Source organism: Microtus ochrogaster, chromosome 2 (assembly GCF_000317375.1).
Source record: "Microtus ochrogaster isolate Prairie Vole_2 chromosome 2, MicOch1.0, whole genome shotgun sequence".
In the NCBI taxonomy this organism is placed as follows: Eukaryota; Metazoa; Chordata; class Mammalia; order Rodentia; family Cricetidae; genus Microtus; species Microtus ochrogaster.
This window is the reverse complement of record NC_022010.1, coordinates 15,864,523-15,884,463: the sequence shown is the minus strand read 5'-3', so window position 1 is coordinate 15,884,463 and position 19,941 is coordinate 15,864,523. Positions and strand designations below refer to the sequence as shown.

Genomic DNA, 19,941 nt, shown 5'->3' with positions numbered 1-19,941 from the left:
AAAAAAAAAAAAAAGACGTATTTTGAGGCCTGGAGAGTTGAATCATTGGTTAAGAGTGCTTGCTTGTTGCTCTTGCAGTGAACTCATGTTTGATAACTCAGCACTGACATGTTGCCTCACAAACTACCTGTAATTAGATCTCAAGGGATCTAATGCCCTCTTCTGGCTTCCATGCATACCAGGTATACACAAAGTACACAGACATACATCAGGCAAAAACACTCATGCACATCAAAATATTTATATATATTTTTTTGTTTTATGTATATGAATGTTTTGACTGTGTGTTTGTACTTGCACTGTATGGGTGCATGGAACCCAGAGAGGACAACAGAACTCCTAGAACTGTTGTCACAGACAGTTGTGAACTGCCATTTGCACACAAGGAACTGAACCCTGATCCTCTGTATGAGCATCAGACACTCCGAACTGATGAGCCTGTTTGGTATTTTTTCCCAAAGAATTAATTTTGAAAATTTCAACCCGAAGTATAATTGAAGTTTTAGAAGAGATTATTTTGTTTGTGGGTTATTACTGTGTGTGGATTATTGTGTTTGTGGTATCATAATGTTACATGTGGCACTCACAGGGCTGAGGCAGGATCTTGAATTTCAGAATAGCCCAGGAAGCCAAGTTAAGGTCATCTCCAACCAGTAGGATGACAGAGATGAACAGGAGTTGTAATAGAGGTGGGAGTCATTAGAGACTAGTGTTTATCCTTCGTTCAGTTTCTGTTGATAACAGAATTTTGTCATAAACACATGTAGTTTTTTGTTGTTGTTGCTGAAGATTAAAAATAAATGCCACATCACTCAGGTGTTTTGCACTCTAAAGCTTACTCAACTTCCTTAAGCAGCCAGGGCATCCTTGTCTTTCCTTAATTTATGTATTTGTAAATAATAGCTCCCTGTTAAAATATGTAATCCAACTGGTCCTGGTTGAGTCAGGCATGCACTTCTACAGCTGACTTGTTTTGGAAATGGATCATAATATCATCAGGTTACTGCATGTTACATCTCTGTAGTTCCCTGCCCTTCTCTTCTTGCTGCTTTTATTTGAAACTGCTAGTAATTTAGTGTGCCAGTTCTCTGGTCACTGGCAAAATCAGTGCTTTCCTTAAGGAGGAATCAGATGTTTCATGTCAGTGTCTGACACTCAGCCCCCCATTCCCTCTACCCCATCTCATTGTAATCATTCCCACTTGTTCTAATTAGCTGTGGATTGGTCCTTCACATCACTCAGTCTAGTCTTAGCTCTCAAGGTTCAGTGTGTATCTGAAGCATGTAGGAGAGAGCTGCTTAGCAGAAATGCCAGTGCTCTGACCTGTGTGCAGTTTCTATACAGTAGTTTGCAGCATGACTTTGGATTGCCACTTGTAGTGCAAAGTAAGAACCAGTTCCCAGGAAGCCATCGGTGTTGTGCACAATAGGGGCTTCTGCATTTATATGATTCTTGTTCCTTATTAGATGGAGTCATTCTCTGCGAACCTGGGCAGTAAAGTCTTTAAGCCCCAGATACTTGGTACAGGGATGCAGAAAAACTTTTCCCCCCGGTTTTCAAAAAAAAAAAAAAGAATTGGCACACTCAGTTCTGCTTCCCACTGTGCTCCTTGCAGCTTCACTGCTGTTTCTCTAAGAGCATGTAACTCATTCTCCTTTGGTAGTCCTATTATTGGACTAACTGTCCTTTTTCTGTTTTTGTTTTTTCATTTAAAAAATATTCTGCTACCATGCAGTGGTGGGCACACCTTTAATCCCAGCACTCTGGAGGCAGAAGCAGGTTGATCTCTGTGAGTTCAAGGTCAGCCTGGACTAGAGAGTAAGTTCCATAATGTTACACAGAGAAACCCTGTCTCAAAAAAAAAAAAAAAAAAGAAAGAAACAAAAGAAATCTGTGAAAACATGTATATTTATTATCAGTTACTTTTTTGTTCTTGTCCCATCTTTGACTGAGGGACCCTTCAGCCAGCGCAACCCCATTATAGGGTTAAAATGCTCAGTCGCCTCCCAGCAGCTGAAATTCACGGAACTCTGGCTAGCCTGCCTGTGCCTTTCTCCTGGAAACCTGATTGTTGTGGTTTTGTTTTTTGTTTATCTCTTTTTCTAAGACAGGGTCTCACCATTTAGCCCCGGCCGTCCTGGAACTCACTCTGTAGATCAGGCTATCCTCCAGCTCACAGAAATCCACTTTCCTCTACCTCCTAAGTGCTGGGATTTAAGATACAGGCCTGATTCCTAGTCATTAGGTATGTTCACTAGTAAGTCACTGCCTGTTGCTCTTTTTAGTGAATAAAACTGGGAAATACCACAAAAACTAGATTAGAGAACTAATACTGAAAATAAGCAGTGATGGTGCACACCTTTAATTCCAGCGCTTGGGAGGAAGAGACAGGCAGGTCTAGTCCACAGAGTGAATTCCTAGAGAGCCAGGGATACACAGAGAAGCCCTGTCTCGAAAAATACACCCTTCCCCCCAAAAAAGGAATTAATATTGATGTTTCCAATTAAGAATAACCTTTTACTTTTAAAATTTTAACCTTTGTTTTTATTTTATGTGTATGAGTGTTTTGTCTACATGTAATTTCTTTGTGCTTATGTGTATGTAGTACCTGCAGAGGCCAGAAGAAGGCATCAGATCCTCTTGGGACTGGAGTTGAGATAGTTGTGAGCTGTCATGTGGGTGCTGGGGATCTAACCCAGGTCCTCTGGAAGGGTAACCATTCTTATAACCACTGAACCAGCTCTCCAGCCACCACTTTAAAATGTTTACTGAGATGTGTGTGTGTGTGTGTGTGTGTGTGTGTGTGTGTGCGCGTGTGTGTGCGTGTGTGCGTGCGCGCGCGCGCACATAGTACATGTACACGTACATGCCTTAATAAAGGTCAAACTTGGTTTGGCAAGGCATCTTCTTTGTTTTTCTGCTGTGCTAGATGTAATTCCAGATACCTGTGCTTCCCATCCAATTATGTGAACTTAAGTGTTCACTAAGCCCTGCACACTTGGCACAGCAAGTGCTTTTCCCTCTGAGCCATCTCTACCCCCTCTTAGTTTCTTAACTGAGATTTTGAGTGCTAAAACGTATTAAATGTTGACCTAGTGTAACAATAAGTGCTGTCTGTGTACATCCACATGTTTATTATTTTATATTTTATTTTGATCACTGACACTAGCTGTTGACCTTAGGTTGTTTGCAAAAGACACACACACACACACACACACACACACACACACACACACACACACAGAAGGACATTAGAGTGACTTACAGACTATGGTCCAGGTAGTCCAACAAGGCTGTCTCCCAAGAAAAGGCTAGTTGTTTAATCCCCAAGACCAGATGGCTTTGCAGCCCCAGAGGACTCCTGGAGCAGCTGATCTTCAGTCTGTTGGAATCCAGAAGTAGATTCTTACACTAGACAGGGAATGCCTCAGCTAGAGGACAGATAAAATTTGCTATCAAGAGTGATGGCAAGCAGGCAGAAAGCAAAAACTTCCTTCCTCCAGGTCCTTTATGTAGGCTGCCACAGAGAGAGGTAGGGAGGGAAGGAGGGAGGGAGGGAGAGAGAGAGGGGGAGAGAGAGAGACAGACACTGAGACTGACTGACTCTGAGGCTGGGCTTTTGAACCCTCAAAGTCCACCAACAGTGAGATTTCTCCAATAAGGATTTACCTCCCAATTCTTCCCAAACTGAATACCAACTGGGGACCAAGCATCTTAGTACATGAGCATATAGGACCATTCTCAATCAAACGTCCACACTAACTACAAGGGAGGAAACATCTGGCTAAATCAGAACTTGATTTCTTTATTATGTAATCAAAGTGTATGACCACCATATTTTTGAGACAGTCTCTAATTGAATCTAGAATTCTTGATATGGCTAGCCAGCAAGCCCGAAAGATTCTCCTGGCTCCATTTCTAGGATTGTAGACAGCCTTTTCCATGGTGCTATAGATCTGATATCAGGTCCTAATGTTTGTACAACAGGTATTTTATAGATGGAGCCACTTTCCTACACTCTTCTTTTTAATTTTTGAGATAGTCTCATGAAGTCCACACTGGCTTTGAACTAACATTGAAGTTTAAGATGACTTTGAACTTATGTTCCTTCTGTCTCTACTTTCCATGTCCTAGAGTTACATTTGGTCAGCCCTAGGCCCAGTTTAGATTTTCTCTGTAATGAAATTATACGAGGCATGGGGATTACTCGGATGTTTTTGATTTAGGGGCTTTTGGTTGGTTTGGTTTTTTTTTTAAAGCCATTTATGTTTATTTGCCCATTCATAATAAGCGGCCCAACATGGGTGCTGAGGAGGACTGGACTGAACTTGGGTCTTTTCAAAAGAGCAATAAAACGCTCTACTTCTGAGCCATTTCTTCAGATCCCAAAATTGTGTAGGGTGGGTGGGTGCATTCTCGCAGTTGCTTGAAGAGGCCAAAAAAAGGGTGTTGGATTCCACGAAGCTGGAGGATTTTTGTTTTGATTCCCCTCCCCCACCCCCGAGACAGTGTTTCTCTGTATAGCCTTGGCTATCTGGAACTCACTCTGTAAGCTACACTGGCCTTGAATGGAGAGATTTTAAATTTGTGCACTACTTTTAATTCTGCTTTGTTTTTTAGATAATCTCATAGCAAGCACTCTTAACAATAGACTTTTCCATCTCTCCCACTCCCATTTATTTATTTTACTTTTTAAAAATTCATTTTCTTTAATCCCAGCACTCGGGAGGCAGAGGCAGGCGGATCTCTGTGAGTCCGAAACCAGCCTGGTCTACAAGAGCTAATTCCAGGACAGGATCCAAAACCACAGAGAAACCCTGTCTCGAAAAACCAAAATAAATAAATAAATAAATAAATAAAAATTCATTTTTATATATTTGTTTCCCTGTTCATATGTATGTACACCAAGGACTGAAGAGGGTGTTGAACCTCCTGGAACTGTGTTCTAGGTGACTGAGCTGCCATGTTGTTACTGTGTAGAAGCAGCATGCTCCTAACTCTGAGTTGTCTCCCTGCTCCTGGTCATAGCTGTTATTACTGCTTCTGCCTTTTTTGTTTGTTTGTTTTGTTTTGTTTTTCAAGACAGGGTTTCTCTGGAGCTTTTGGAGCTTGTCCTGGAACTAGCTCTTGTAGACCAGGTTGGCCTTGAACTCAAAGAGATCTGCCTGCCTCTGCCTCCTCCTACCTGGCTGTTTTTGTCTTTTTGCCTTATGTTTATTTCTTTTTGTGTCTTTTGTTAGTCACATTTTTAAAATTCTGCAGTGATTCTGGAACAATCATAGTCACTCTTCCTCAGTCTCTCAAATTGCTATAGTCACAGACTGTAAGGTCCCCCCACCCCCAGTCTGTGCTGTGTTGTGAATGGTATACGTTCTTTCAGTGAAGATGGCGTCATGTCACCTCTCATTGTGTTGAGCATTAGCTGTTTATGGCACACACCTTTAATTCCAACACGTAGGAAACTGAGGCAGGAGGATCAGAAACTCAAGGTCATCTTGAGCTAAGTGAGACTCTGTATCTACCCCCCTCATTATGTGCATACCATATGCATCTTATAGCTCCTTCCTTGTATGTTGTAGCTGCCATTTGAGGACTGTACTGTAGTCCCAGATCCAGCCATTCACTAGGGCTTGTGAGTTAATGATACCTCTGTCATCCATCTTGAATTTCTAACTGAAGTTCATTAGACTTTGGATTATCCTGAGGTAGAGCTTACATGAACTGAAAAAGTACAGACATACTTGACAGTGTCCTTTGTAAGCTGTCTCCATAGATAAGAAAAAAAAAACCCAGTGTGTTGTATGCTTTGGGCATCATCAATTTTAAGGAATTTCATACTAACTTGGGGGGGGGGTTATGTTTCAAGACAGGGTTTCTCTGGAGCTTTGGAGCCTGGTTCTGGAACTCACTTAGTAGCCCAGGCTGGTTTAGAACTCAGAGATCCTCCTGAGTGCTGGGATTAAAGGCGTATGCCACCACTGCCCAGCTCCAACTAATATATTTTTTAAGTATTTATTTATTATGTGTACAATATTCTGTCTGTATGTATGTCTGCAGGCCAAAGAGGGCACCAGATCTCATTACAGGTGGTTGTGAACCACCATGTGGTTGCTGGAAATTGAACTCTGGTTAAGGCAATGCTCTTAACCTCTGAGCCATCTCTCTAGCACCTCCAACTAATATTGTTTACTAGACTCTCAGTTAAATTAGAAATTAACCTAAAGAAGCATCCCAGCACTCGGGAGGCAGAGGCAGGCCAATCTCTGAGTTCGAGGCCAGCCTGGACTACAGAGTAAGTTCCACGACAGGCTCCAAAGCTACAGAGAAACCCTGTCTTGAACCCTACCCCCCAAGAAAGAAAGGAAGGGAGGAAGAAAGAAAGAAAGAAAGAAAGAAAGAAAGAAAGAAAGAAAGAAAGAAAGGAAGGAAGGAAAGGGAGGGAGGGAGGAAGGGAGAGAGGGAGAGAGGGAGAGGGAGAGAGTAACCTAGAGGAGGTTGTTTCCCTTCATGGAGTTGGAAATCTAAGAACAAACTTGTTCTGCTCTCTCTGTCCATTCTTCTGAAGAGGCAGCCTCTGCCTCTCCCTTCCCCTATCCTCTTTCCTCTTTTTCTCTGCCCCCCGTCAATTTCTCTCTTCCCCCCATAGCCCCTTACCTGTATACCCTTCCCAATACCCATTAAGTAAATTCCTTACCAAAAATAAATAAATAAATTTATAAATAGATAGATAGATAAATAAATGTAAACTTGTTCTGTGTAGAACTGAAGGATCTCACGCATTTCCTCAGCTTCTGCATCCTAAATTATTGTGGAAGTATCCGAGTTTGTATCTTCTAAGCCATAACTTAGAAAGTCCTGCAAATGCATCTGGCTCTGCCTGTGTGGTTACTGTATACACTGCTGTGCTGCTACTAAACAAACTGAGGTGCTGGACAAAGGTATTACTAATGTATTTCAAATATACAAAGTCAAGTGCTAGCTTGTAAAGTTCCATAGACCATACAAAAGATATTTTTTCTTGCACGGCAGTCGAATCTTTGCATAAAACCACCTCAATTTCCCCTTGCCATAAATTACATTTACCTTTTATGCATCCTATGAGACTGGTGGATTTGTATTTGAAAACATGCCAGTCAAAATTAACATAAATTAGATCACAGACATACGCATATACCTCTGGGTTTTTTGTGGGGGGGGGGGGGGGGGCTTTGAGACAGGGTTTCTCTGTAGCTTTGGAGCCTGTCCTGGAACTAGCTCTTGTAGACCAGGCTAGCCTCGAACTCAGAGATCCGCCTGCCTCTGCCTCCCAAGTGCTAGGGTTAAAGCTGTGCGCCACCACTGCCTGGCTCATATACCTCTGTTATAAAACAAAGTCATCAAGTCTCTGGCCTCCCATTCTCTTTGTGGCTAGCTGTGTGGCATTGAATTACTGATCTTGTCTTCTGGACTCAGGTTCTGAACTTTATGCCTGCACCACCATGTCAGGCTTAAAGTAGACTTTTCTCACCCTCGGCAGCATTGCCATTTGTGACTGGTATTTTTTTCTGCAGTGGGGAGAAATCCCTTGTGGACTGGGGGTGCCTGTTGGCTATCAGTAGACCCTAGTAGTATCACTTCCCTTAGCTTGATTGTGATAACTAAAAGGTCTCTAGGTACTGCCACATGGTCTCTGTTGGACAGAGTTGCTCCTAATTAAGAGCCACTGATATATGAAATAATGTTAAGTGTGGTCCATGTAAAGTATAACCTAAGATACATATACATTCAATTTTGTAGTGGTCGGGTATGCATGACTAGCTCTGGTTTTTGCCTGCCTGCCTGCTTTACTATTTTCCTTTTTCTTTATTTCTTCCTTCCTTCCTTTTTTTTTTTCTTTAAATGTATTTATTTTGCAGGGGTTATGTATCCCAAACCGACCTCAGAAGTTGAGGACCTTGAATTTATGCTCTTCTTGCCTCTACCTTTCTTGTGCCACAGTACGGGTGTGTGCCACCTCTGCTGGTTTGTGTGGCACTGAGGATAGACTGTGCTGCTAACAAGCATCCCATTAGCTAAGCAGTACTTAAGCACCTTTATTTATTCATTTTTTTAAGCACCTTTAACATGGGTACTGTTGGTATTGTGTGGGGGAAAATTTTGTTATATTGCTTTGTTCTGTTTTCAAGTATACTTTCTAAATAGAGTAAATAAATATCAGTAGTCATTAAATGTTCAGCCAGCCTTTTTAAATATTTAAGTAAGAACTACATAGACACAGTTTCTTAAATTTTGTTGACTTGGAGATATGCCATGTTCTATGTTCTTGGTGACATACCCCTCATGAGGCACACAGCTCCTCCCCTCATTTAGCATGATGTCAGAAACAGATGTGACAGTGCAGCCAGTAGGCGTTTGTGGGAAGAAAGGCACAGGCGGTGCAGTGGGTTTTGTGAGCACTACAAGGAGATCCTCTTGCCTCTTCCTGGGTGTTGGATTGAAGGTGTTCCCATCTCTTACCTGACATTAATCTAGAAAAGGAACCAGTGTAGGAATATGGAAGACACGTTGAGGGAAAGGGATATTATTAGAAATCTGCTACTTGGTATATTTGGTGGTGTGTGATGTGGAGTGAAACAAGGAGGATTGTTCTAGGCATGTAGCTCAGTGGTGGGGCCCTTGTTTAACATTCCCGAGGTCCTAAGCATTATGGCTCTGACAGAATAAGAATTGAGTGGTAGGCTTAGGATTTGTATTGGCTAGTTTTGTCATTATTGTTTTTCTTCTGAAATGAATCTTCCATGCCCCTCTTAAAACCCATGTTAAAATATGGAGTATCAGACACTCCCTGTGGTTCCTTCCCTCCCCGATCTTGATAGTTTGTCTTATATTAGAGATGAAAGCCAGGTGCGGGGAAGTTGCCCAGCTAAACTCTGAAGGGTGAGTCACATTGCTGAGACTAAGACTAGGGTAGCAGTCTAGAGTGGCGAGAGGATGGATGGGAGTTGTGTGAGATGGCTTTTAAGAGGCAGGATCAAAGTCAAATCACACAGAGCCTTGTAGACCACACAAATGCATACTGAGTGCTGAGGAGGTTTCATTTCCTAGTAATGTGTTTCTTTTTCTTCCCTGCAGTACCAAATATGCCCCAACAGCGACAAGACCAGCATCATCAAAGCACCATGATGCATCCTGCCTCAGCAGCAGGCCCACCCATTGTAGCCACCCCGCCCGCTTACTCCACTCAGTACGTTGCCTACAGCCCTCAGCAGTTTCCCAGTCAGCCTCTAGTTCAGCATGTGCCGCATTATCAGTCTCAGGTAAGGCCAAAAGGGCCTCTCTGATTTTAACTTATTAGAAAAACTTCTCATTTCAACTGCTCATGTATTTATGTGGTTATAATATCAGATAGTTAAGGTGTCGGGGGCTTTTAAATATGTATCTCTGCAAGTTAGAATTATAATAACTTGGGCTGGAGAGATGACTCAGTGGTTAAGAGCACTGATTGTTCTTCCAGAGGTCCTGAGTTCAATTCCCTGCAACCACGTGGTGGCTCACACCACCTGTAATAAAATCTGGTGCCAGCTCTGGCCTGCAGGGACACATGCAGGCAGAACATTGTATACATAATAAATCTTAAAAAAAAGGGGGGGGGGGAAAGAATTATAATAACTTGCCAGGCGGTGGTGGCGCATGCCTTTAATCCCGGCACTTAGGAGGCAGAGGTAGATTGATTTCTGTAAGTTCGAGGCCAGCCTGGTCTACAAGAGCTAGTAGTTCCAGGACAGGCTCCAAAAGTACAAAGAAACCCTGTCTTGAAAAAAAAAAAGAATTATGATAACTTTTTCTATATTTATATTTTATTTTATGTATGATTGTTTTGCATGCCATATACATATGTGAACCACATCATGCCTGGTGCACTAGAAACCGGGCGGGGAGATGGCTTGTGCTGCTCTTGGAGAGGACAAAGGGTTCAGTGTCCAACAGCCGTTTCTGGTTGGCTCACAATCACCTGTGAATATTTCAGAGATCTGATACCCTCTTTTGGTCTCCATGGGCACCTGCACAAACAGATAAGTAGGCATATACATAAAATAGATCATAAATTAAAAAAAAAAAAAGAATTTCAAATGGAAGCATCCAGAGAAGACTTTAGAACTCTGAAGTGTTTCTGGAAACCGTGAACGTTGGCATTGGAACTAACTGTGCTGGAGTTATGGCTCAGTTGTGAGGAGCACTTTCTGCTCTTGAGGGGACCCAGGTTTGTTCCCACATGGCAGTTCACAGCCTCCTGGAACTCCAGGTCTAGGGGATCTGAAGCCTTATTCTGGCCTCTTCAAGCACCAAGACAGACAAGAATGAGTGTGTGTGTGTGTGCGCACACACACCCCCCAACACAAAATGAATCATTAGAAAAAGAATATTAACTAAAAATCCACATGGTTTGTTTTGGTATAATGTTCTTTTATTTCCTTTTTTTTTTTTTTTTTTTTTTTTTTTTTTTTGGTCTAAAGAAAGCAGACTCAAGTGCACACCCCTGCCATACAGAGCAATGCCAGAATGATGGCACCACCAGCACATGCACAGCCTGGTTTAGTATCTTCCTCAGCAACTCAGTTCGGGGCCCACGAGCAGACGCATGCCATGTATGGTAGGAAACATTTTATTGTCTTTTGTGTGTGTATGACTGTATTTGTTTTGAAGCTCTGTTTAGGAATACCCTGAGATAGATATGGTGCTGTGATTCTGTATCCTGCCTACTGGAGTGGGAGGATAGAGACAAGCCTGGGCAACATAGACCCTACCTCAGAAACAAGAAGAAGTAACCTGACTGTGGCATTGAGAGTCTTAAAAACAAATGACTCATAATATCAGCAGTCTTATTCTACTTTGTACATGCAATTTCTCTGTCTTGACATGTTTCTCCAGGCTAGAGAGATGGCTCAGTGATTAAGAGCACTGGCTGCACTTCCAGAGGTCCTGTGTTCAATTCCCAGCACCCATGTGGTAGCTCAAAACCATCTGTAATGAGATCTGGTGTCCTCTTCTGGCCCGCAGGCATACATTCAGGCAGAACACTATATATAATAAGTAAATCTTTTTTTTAAAGTGACGTGAGCCAAGAGTATGGTGGCACACGCCTTTAATCCCAGCACCTAACACAAGGCAGAGGCAGGCAAATTCTCTGAATTTGAGGCCATCCTGGTCCACAGAGTGAGTTCCAGAACAGCCAGGGCTACATAGTGAGACCCTGTTCCAGAAAGGGGTTGGGGGGAGGATAATAATGTAATAGAGAATATCTTTGTAGAAGAGAGGTGCCTTCCTTTCTACCCTGGTCATTCCATGTACCCTCCCTAAGCCTGCAGGAAAGGGTATGCTGTCATTCCTGCTTCCACATCATCACATAGTTGTTAGACCACCTTACAGTATGCTTGCATGCTTCTTACGATGCACCTTGAATACTCTAGCTTTAGATGGCACTATAACAAACTTAGCACATAATTAGTTTCATAGTGACATTTCAGTGTATTTGAGTATTAAATGAGTATCGCTTATTTATACAGTTGAGAAGTATACCATATAGGAATATGATTATAAATGTGTGGAGCTGTACAGACATTGTGTTTCTAGTCTTTTTAGTTTTGATGCCTTAACTGAGCATATACAGGATTGTTAGGTCTATAGGTTCTATCCTTCTTGATGGTTGCAACATTATGGTGGCTGATTAAGACTAGGGTTGGGCAGCCTGAGTGCTCTCCCTGTATTTGTAACCCCAAGCATGCATTTGAGCTATTGCACTCCTGCCACCAGGGTTCATTAGTAGTTGAGATATATGCTATGGAAAACATTTGCCTTTATAAAAGTCTGAAGTCTGCTTGTTCAAAATAATTACAGGTTTTCAATTATTATTGTATCATGCACTAGGTGTTTAGAATAACAGATAGGGTAATTGCTGTGCTTTCAAGAAGTCCGTCTGTTTTCCTGGCATGGTGAGCGTGTAAATCTCAGTCCTGTGGACACCAGGAAAAAAGGAGGATTAGAAGTTCAGAGACGCTGGGTGGCATAGAATAACCTGTCTTAAAAGCCCCCTAGTTATTTGATTTATAAAGTGACACACTGGCCTGGTTTCTGTTTCATCATGATATATCTTTCTATGTGTGTTCAGTGTGTGATCCCTGGGACTATATCAGCCCTTGTATGGGAAAGGTTCTGGTGATCTTCTTGCTGGCATTCCTGCAGCTGGCATGCTTTTCTGCAATTTTCCAGCTTGTTAAAGGCATGATTGACAAGCTGGTTAGATTGTGGACAGTTGTGGTTACCACAGATTCAGAAGATGTCCTCCTTTTTTCTGGCATGCCCCCTCCCCTTTGGATTAAGAGGAAACTTTTGAGCTGAAGTTTCCATTTTAGGAACAGCCATTGTCGCCCGGCAGAAGCAGAAGCTGCCTGCTTGTAGGCGGGTGGGACTGCTCATCTGGATTTGCCTTTATCGTGCAGCTCCTAAAAAGCACACTAGGCAATTAATTGTTTGGTTTTTCTTTTTCTCTCATTTTTTTTCTTTTGGGCAATAATAAGTGATTTTTCAATCTGTTCATACAAGTTTGTCAATACCTTGCCAGTAATTTCAGTTAGTTTGGCTCTTCCTCTGGTCAGTTATACCAAAATACTGTTTGAAAACTGCTGTATGGGAATGCTAATTTTATGTTTATTTCTTTTGAAAAGTATGTATTTTATATAACTCAAGAAATCAAATACTTGAATTAGGTTGACTTCTGGCTAACTCAAGATTGTGATGTTGTGGTGCTTTGCCCCGGTTGTTGATGCTAATCTCACATCTCCTTTTTGTTGGTGGTTACTGGTGTAGTCAAGTCAAGGACCTTTATGATAAGGAGATTACATCATGTGTGACCTTGTACTCTTGGTTTCTTGACACAGAGTTTCTCTGTGTAATTTTGACGCCTATCCTGATACTCACTTTGTAGACCAGGCTGGTCTCGAACTCAAGAGATCCATTCCACCTGTCTGCTTCCTGGATGCAGTTTAAAGGCGTGTGCCGCCACCACCCTGCTAACCTTGTACTCTTTTTAAGAAAGGACTTCTGTTAACACCTCATCTTGCTGCCTCTGCCTCCTAAGAAGTGACTTTAATTTCTGACCTCCTCACATTCAGGTTCCTGCTCATCTGAGTTGGTATTTCAGCAATGGGTTCATTTTCAGAAACAGTGCAAAGGCAGCCAGAAGAAGTGAATGTGCTCTTCCTCTCTCCACCTCCACTTCACCAAAAAGACGGTCTTTTACGTAGCCCTGGCTAGCCTGGAACTTGCTATGTAGACCAGGCTGAGATTAGAGGTGTGCACAGCTAAACCAAGCCAAATACTTTTGACATGTGGTTTAAAGCAGATAAATTTTAAGTATAATAAACAAATAAAGTTTCTCATCATCTGTCTGCCTGACAACCAATTGTTAATGTTGGGGTGCATTCTCTCAGGTGCTTTAATTAATGCCCTTTTTATACTGGCACATTTTAATAAGAAATGGTGTAATACTTGTGTTTATATTTTTATATCATGAACCTTGAGATTCACTATCAGGGGCCTGTGATGACATTTGTGTTGCTGTGGAAAATTGCGTATTATGAATTAGCTTAAATATTGTATTATCTCAGTACATTGCTTATATCAAGGCTGTTTGATGGATGCCATGTTCGTCTTTTTTTTTATCAGTTAATGATTCTATATCAGATAATAATCTTATTCTTTTTATTTAAGCAAGTCAGCGTGTGGACTTGCTCCCTCAGTACAGAAGGAAAGCCTTCCGGTTCAGTCCTGTTCGCTTGTAAATCTCTGCAGCAATGCTTATTTACAGTGCTGGTCACCCCTGTCAGAGTGAACCGTGCGTGAATGCAAAAGATCACTGAATATGTCGGCCTTTCCAGAACATCAGGAATGCACACCTCAAGAGGCTAATTTACCTTTCTATTTCCCAAATTCAGCATGTCCCAAATTACCATACAACAAGGAGACAAGCCCTTCTTTCTACTTTGCCAGTGAGTTGGGTTTTTTATACTAACTTTAATTACACAGTAAACACTAAGGGATACATGTTAAAGTAGCTAACTTGTTGGAGAATATTTTCCTTCTGCTAGACAGAATCAAAATATGCATGTCGGGGCTGGGGATGTGATCCAGTGGTAGAATACTTGCCCTAGCATGCACTATACCCTGAATTCATTCCCTAGTATAAAAACAAAAAGAATTGTGGCTGTTTTTGTATAATTCAGAGATTGACAGATAAACTGACCCATCGTAATAAGGTTGGGTACAAAGACAGGCTGATTTGTTTCGGGAAACAGTTTTTATATACAAAATAAGAATGTAACTGTGCGGGCAACACCTCATTCATGGAAACTTTCTGAACAACTAATACTATTTTATACCAAGCTACAAACCTAGTTTAAAGCTTAAAGCACTCATTTGTAGTGTCCTGGCAAGACCGAGAAGTGTCCTCACTGGGGTTCCCATAGCAAAGGGTGGATGAGGTACTTGGAGAGACAGGCCCGTCTTGTCCCTCTTTGCATGCCTAGAGGCTTAGAGTGCTCGGAGCAGATATGATAGGGGTGTCTAGAACTTCCTTCAGCATGAGAAGGCCTCTGGAAGCTCAGGCCTCAAAGCCAGCAGTATGAGGTCTAGACCACCTTATTCCATACATAAACTTGGTCGATGGATTTTCCCTATTTTGGGGGCAGTGTTTTAAAATAAAGCAGATCATGGACTTTGGTAGTAGAAGCCCTTGAGAAATGTATGCTGCTGGTGTCACTTCATATGAAACCTGAGTTGTAGAGAACGCTGAGATTTAACTTGTTATACTAAAGACTAAATTCTGAGTTATTTTGGAATGACTACTAATCATCAGATACTGGGTTTTGAAAACATTTTGACCTAAAATTTTAATTAATTGTACCAAGCCTTGGTATCCAAAATTAGCTGCCATGTTTTCGGTGCCTGGGCTAAGTTAACAAATGGAGTCCTTTATGCTCTTGGGAAAGTAGTCTTGACTGTACCGTGAGGAGGGCTTTAAGGACACAGTTTGAGGTCTCACATGCAGTTACCCTCACATCCTGCTATCTCTGTTGCAGCCGTTTTCCTGTAAATGGCTGAGAGGGCCTCAATCATCATCCCTTAGCACTAACAGCCTGAGCATAACTTCCTCCTGAAAGGAATCAGCACGAGAACCAACAGCTGTTAGTGGGGATTTTAGGTGCCACAGCGTTCTACACCTATTCCACTTCCATTTTGCCTTGGTTTAGTTAGTTGTCTCTTATCCCCTTTTCGGAACTAGTGTTGAAGTTGGAGGATCGTGCTCTACTTGTTCTCAGTGTTGTTTTCCAGTGCTGGTGATCACCAATGATTTGTGCATCCAAGGGCAAAATGACAGAATCTGTTCACAGGTTAAACATGTGGCCATATGAACTGAACTTGCTTCTCTTAACATCTTAATTTAGGAGACTGGTTTTTGAATGTGGTTAATGTTAAAATTTTTTGACTAATGGCATGTTTAGAATGTTAAATACTTACATCAAGAAACACTTCGTCCTCATCTCACCCAGCTCTCATGAGGCTGCTCAAGCTTTGTAAGTAGTGGGTTAGCTGGTGATAGCCATTTCAGAACTTCTAAGAGGATTGTCTTTTTAACTTCCCAGGTAGTTAAATTAACTTGTCATAGCAGAAACCATTTAATCCTTTCCTTAGCTGAAACCCCTGTTCTTCACCCTCCTCGAATTCTGCTCGTTTACCACATTCTGCTTCTTGCACCCATGTGTACCCTTTTAACTATTTTTCCCATATTTTTATAATTCCCCTCTTCTTGCTTTAACTTTGCTGTTAGTGTGGAGTGCCTGTATGAGGTTCCTGTTTCCCCAGTTTCTCACTTTGTATGCAAGGGGAAAAAATTACTTTAGAAGGTGCTTGTTTTGGACTGTGAGTCAGAAAATAAGCAGATGAAAACATTCCTAGTGCTCCTTCTAAAGGTGCTGCTTGCAGCTTTGTTGTGCTTCTCCCAGCTCTGGCTTTTACTTCTAAGGACGTGTTACTTGGTGTTTAGGAGGAAGGGGAGCTCTGTTTCAGTTTGGAGGGGTTTTGTTGGGTTTTTTGTTTGTTTGTTTTTGGTTTTGTTTTGTCTGTTTGTTTTTCGAGACAGGGTTTCTCTGTGGCTTTGGGACCTGTCCTGGAACTAGCTCTTGTAGACCAGGCTGGTCTCAAACTCACATAGATCCGCCTGTCTCTGGCCTCCCGGGTGCTGGGATTAAAGGCGTGTGCCACCACTGCCCGGCCAGTTTGGAGTTTTATAGACAAAGCCTGTGTGGGTTCCTCACAGCATTGGAGCTATGCATGAAGATTGTCCAAATTAGAACACTCACACTACAGAGACACTTTGTTAAAATGCTTAATTGTGGGCCTGGAGAGATAGCATAGTGTTAAGAACTAAGGACCTGTGCTGGAGAGATGGCTCAGCCAGTAAAGGCTAGGCTCACAACAAAAAATATAAGAGTTCGGTTCCCAGTACCCACGGCTTTCTCCAGCCACTGAAAAGAAAAAAAAAAAACAACTAAGGACCCAGGTTTGGTTCCCAGCACCCACATGGCCCCTCATAACCATCTGTAACTATAGTTTCAGGGGATCCAATGTTCTGGTCTCTGTGGGCACTGCACACATGTGTTATACAGACTAACTTACATACAGGCAAAATACATGCATATAATAAAAATAAATCTTTTTAAAAGATATATATATATATATATATATGGCCAGCAAGATGGCTCAGTGGCTTAAAAAAAAAGTGCATGCAAGCCTGGCAACTGGAGTTCAAGCTCCATAATCCACATAAAGGTAGAGAACCTGCCACATTCCTCTACTCTCACCTCCTGACATACGCACAGCAGTAATAATTTTAAGATTAGTATAAGTGCATAGTTAAAAGTTGGGCATGGCATATGTTTAGCCTATTCAGGAAACTAAAGCAGGAGGTTTAGTTGAGCCTAAGAGTTTGGGACTAGCCAGACAATGTAGCAAGACCTATCTTGTATATAAAAATAAAAACTGGATGTGGTAATAAAATCATAACCCCATCATGTGAGAAGCTGAGCGATAGGGTCTCCTAGAAGTTCAAGGTCTTCCTGAGCTACATAATGAGAGTTCAGGCTTCATTAGGCCCTCTTTCTAATTACTTACTAACTTCTACGATGTGGCTAAGGGTGTTAACTCCGTGGTAGACTGTGCACTTAGTATGCAGGATGCTCTGGCTTCGATCCTCAATATAACGTGAGTTGGTAATAAAGCTCTTTCGTCCTGGCTGAGATGTACAGTTTGATGCAGTCAGGGGATATGATGGGTTCCAGGCCATTGTGGGGTATGAAAGAAATAAAAATTCTCTTTCCAAATGGCAATATCAAGACTTTTACATTTTTCCACTTGACGGATTTAGTTTTGAAACTTGATAGACACCATCACTGTTACTGCAGTGGCTGTGTTTCCATGGTGAAGGTAGTGAGCATTTTGCTAGTTTCCTTCAGAGTTATTTGTTGTTTTTCTTTCTGTCCTAGAGCTGGAATTCAGGACCTTCTGGGCAAAGCTCTGCCTTTCCCTTTATCTTTTTGTGTTCTGAATACTTAGGAATTAATGGCTAATGAAATTTCAGAATTCTTGAGCTTCTATACCAACTATCTTTATGAAATTCCATAAATAGAATTTGAGGATTTCTTTCCTTGGTTAGATTTAGCATTGTTATTAAGGAAACAATAAACAGTGGATGGGGTTTTAATGTATGTGGGTCAGTCCTCATCATCCTGCCTGGGCTACATTAGGCTATCCTGTCTGCAAGAAGAAAAGTAGCTTTAAGTACTGTGCTGGTTATAGGTGGCTTTTAACAATCCAGTGAGTTAGAAAATGGAGACTTCCTACTTTACAGAAAACCATCACGTTGAAAACACTTGAGATTAGGGTGCCGTGGTTTTCTTGTTACCATGTCTGTTGGCTCTTACAGTCTAGGAAGCTTGACTGGGATCTAAACAAAACCACCTCCATCAGTCTCACCTGGATACTAAGGAACATTGGTGACAGCTGTGACCTTGGTGGTTTGATGTAGAGGTCATCCCAGCTCTGGCATTCTGCTTTGCCCTTTAAGATGCATTTATTGTTGGGAATAGAGTACTGTCACACATCTCAGGACTGTTTATTATCCATAACCCTCTATATCACTGAGGTGGTACACAGCCAGAGTAGAGTACTCCATGCTGGCCATTGTTAGCAGCTTTGCTGACCCTGTTTTTGCTTCTCTGCCACACTCAGTGTTTGCTGACATATTATCTGAAGACCATGAACATGGTGTGACAAGCATCTATGTGTGACAGCGTGGTTGTGGAGGGCTAAGGTCTGATGCTGGTCGACCTATGCCTTCAGAGCACTCCATCCATCTTCTGCCCACTGTTCAAGTTTGAACCCATGAGTTGTCCAGAGTCACAGGAGCTGGGAGGCCCTCCCAGGCTTTTCATGCTCAGCCTACTGTTGTGAAAGGCATGGTACTTGATCTTGTTTGGTACCAAGGTGGGCCTGTACTAGATGGATAAAGAGCTGCCTTTTGGTCTTGGTGATCACATTTTAATGGGCTCATCATGTTTCCTTTGATAATTACTCTAGCAAACAGTATGGGGTGGCAGTTTTATCTCGGGTTTATTAAGAGCTGGTCAGTAAGAAGCAGGAGTGGAATGGATGCTGTGACTTAGATGGCAATGACCTTGTCCTTGTCCCTAGCTTCACCGATGTGGGCACTGAGAACACAGGACAGTAGCATGGTGAGGGTAGCCAGATGATGGCATTGAGAGGCAGCATCTCTCTTCGTGTTAGCCAGAGTGATTTTTGAAATTGTTTCTACCTCCAAGAGAAATGTAATATTTTGAGTAAATTCAAATTAACTCGGTGTTGATGTAATATGTGAATTAAATGCTAGCCTTGTTAAACAGAGCCCTTAAATCTATTTTCCAGACTGTGCCTGTTATAAATGGCTGCAGAGAATGCCAGTGGCATGGGTTAGATTGTAGTGGTCTTGAAAGCATTCAGTGAGGCATAGCAGTCTGGCATTGGTCATCAATATATCAATTGTACACATTCCTTTTGCCTCAGTTTCCACGGGCTCCCTTGCTCAGCAGTATGCGCATCCTAGTGCCACCCTGCATCCACATACGCCCCACCCTCAGCCTTCGGCCACTCCCACTGGACAGCAACAAAGCCAGCATGGTGGAAGTCATCCTGCACCCAGTCCTGTTCAGGTAAGGAGAGATGTGATCTGTGTATGCACAGCTGCTTCCTTGTCCCTGCTACCTAAAGGTCTCTATCTGATCAGGATGTAAAAGGCAGCTGCAAGTAGTTGAGGTTACAGGGGAGGCTTTGAAAATGTCAAGTAAGCCATACCCTAAGGGTAAATACCAGAAACAGGAGTGTGGAAAAGCCTTTAGCTTAAAGTTCTTTATTAAGTCTTAAAATTCTGTCTGGGATTTTATTCCTGAAGTCACTCAATAATGCTACCTTCCTGTTTGTCTTTGTGTGTGTGTGTGGGGGGGGGGGGGTTTGAGACAGAATTTCTCTGTGTTACAGTCCAGACTAGAACTCTGTACCTTTTGCAGTCTATCCTGGAACTAGCTCTTGTAGACTAGGCTGGCCTTGAATTCAGCCTCTGCCCAACTACCTCTTGGTTTCTTTAGTCGCATTTGCTAGTGGGGCAGTTGATGGTCTGATAATCTTGTCAGTTGCTCCACCTCTACCTGTTTGGACCTGTAACTGCCAGGCTGAGACTTGGGCTTGAGAATCCAGAAAAGGCCATCTGGACAGGAGATGCTCTCGCTCTTCTCTTGCACCTCCCTGGGCATGGCTGGGGTGGGGGTGGAGCTAATGCTACTTTCAATGATGTGAAGC

At 42.2% G+C, this 19,941-nt stretch overlaps 1 protein-coding gene across 2 annotated transcripts in view; it reads left to right on the top strand.

Moving 5' to 3' along the window:
- Atxn2 (ataxin 2) overlaps nt 1-19,941 on the top strand; it is a 63,422-nt gene that overhangs the window by 39,903 nt on the left and 3,578 nt on the right. For both annotated transcript variants that reach the window (XM_026784331.1, XM_026784326.1), the window contains exons 18-21: nt 9,112-9,296; nt 10,498-10,630; nt 13,971-14,024; nt 19,153-19,298. In XM_026784331.1, the coding sequence (XP_026640132.1) occupies nt 9,112-9,296; nt 10,498-10,630; nt 13,971-14,024; nt 19,153-19,298 (518 nt within the window). The remainder of the gene's footprint in view (nt 1-9,111; nt 9,297-10,497; nt 10,631-13,970; nt 14,025-19,152; nt 19,299-19,941) is intronic.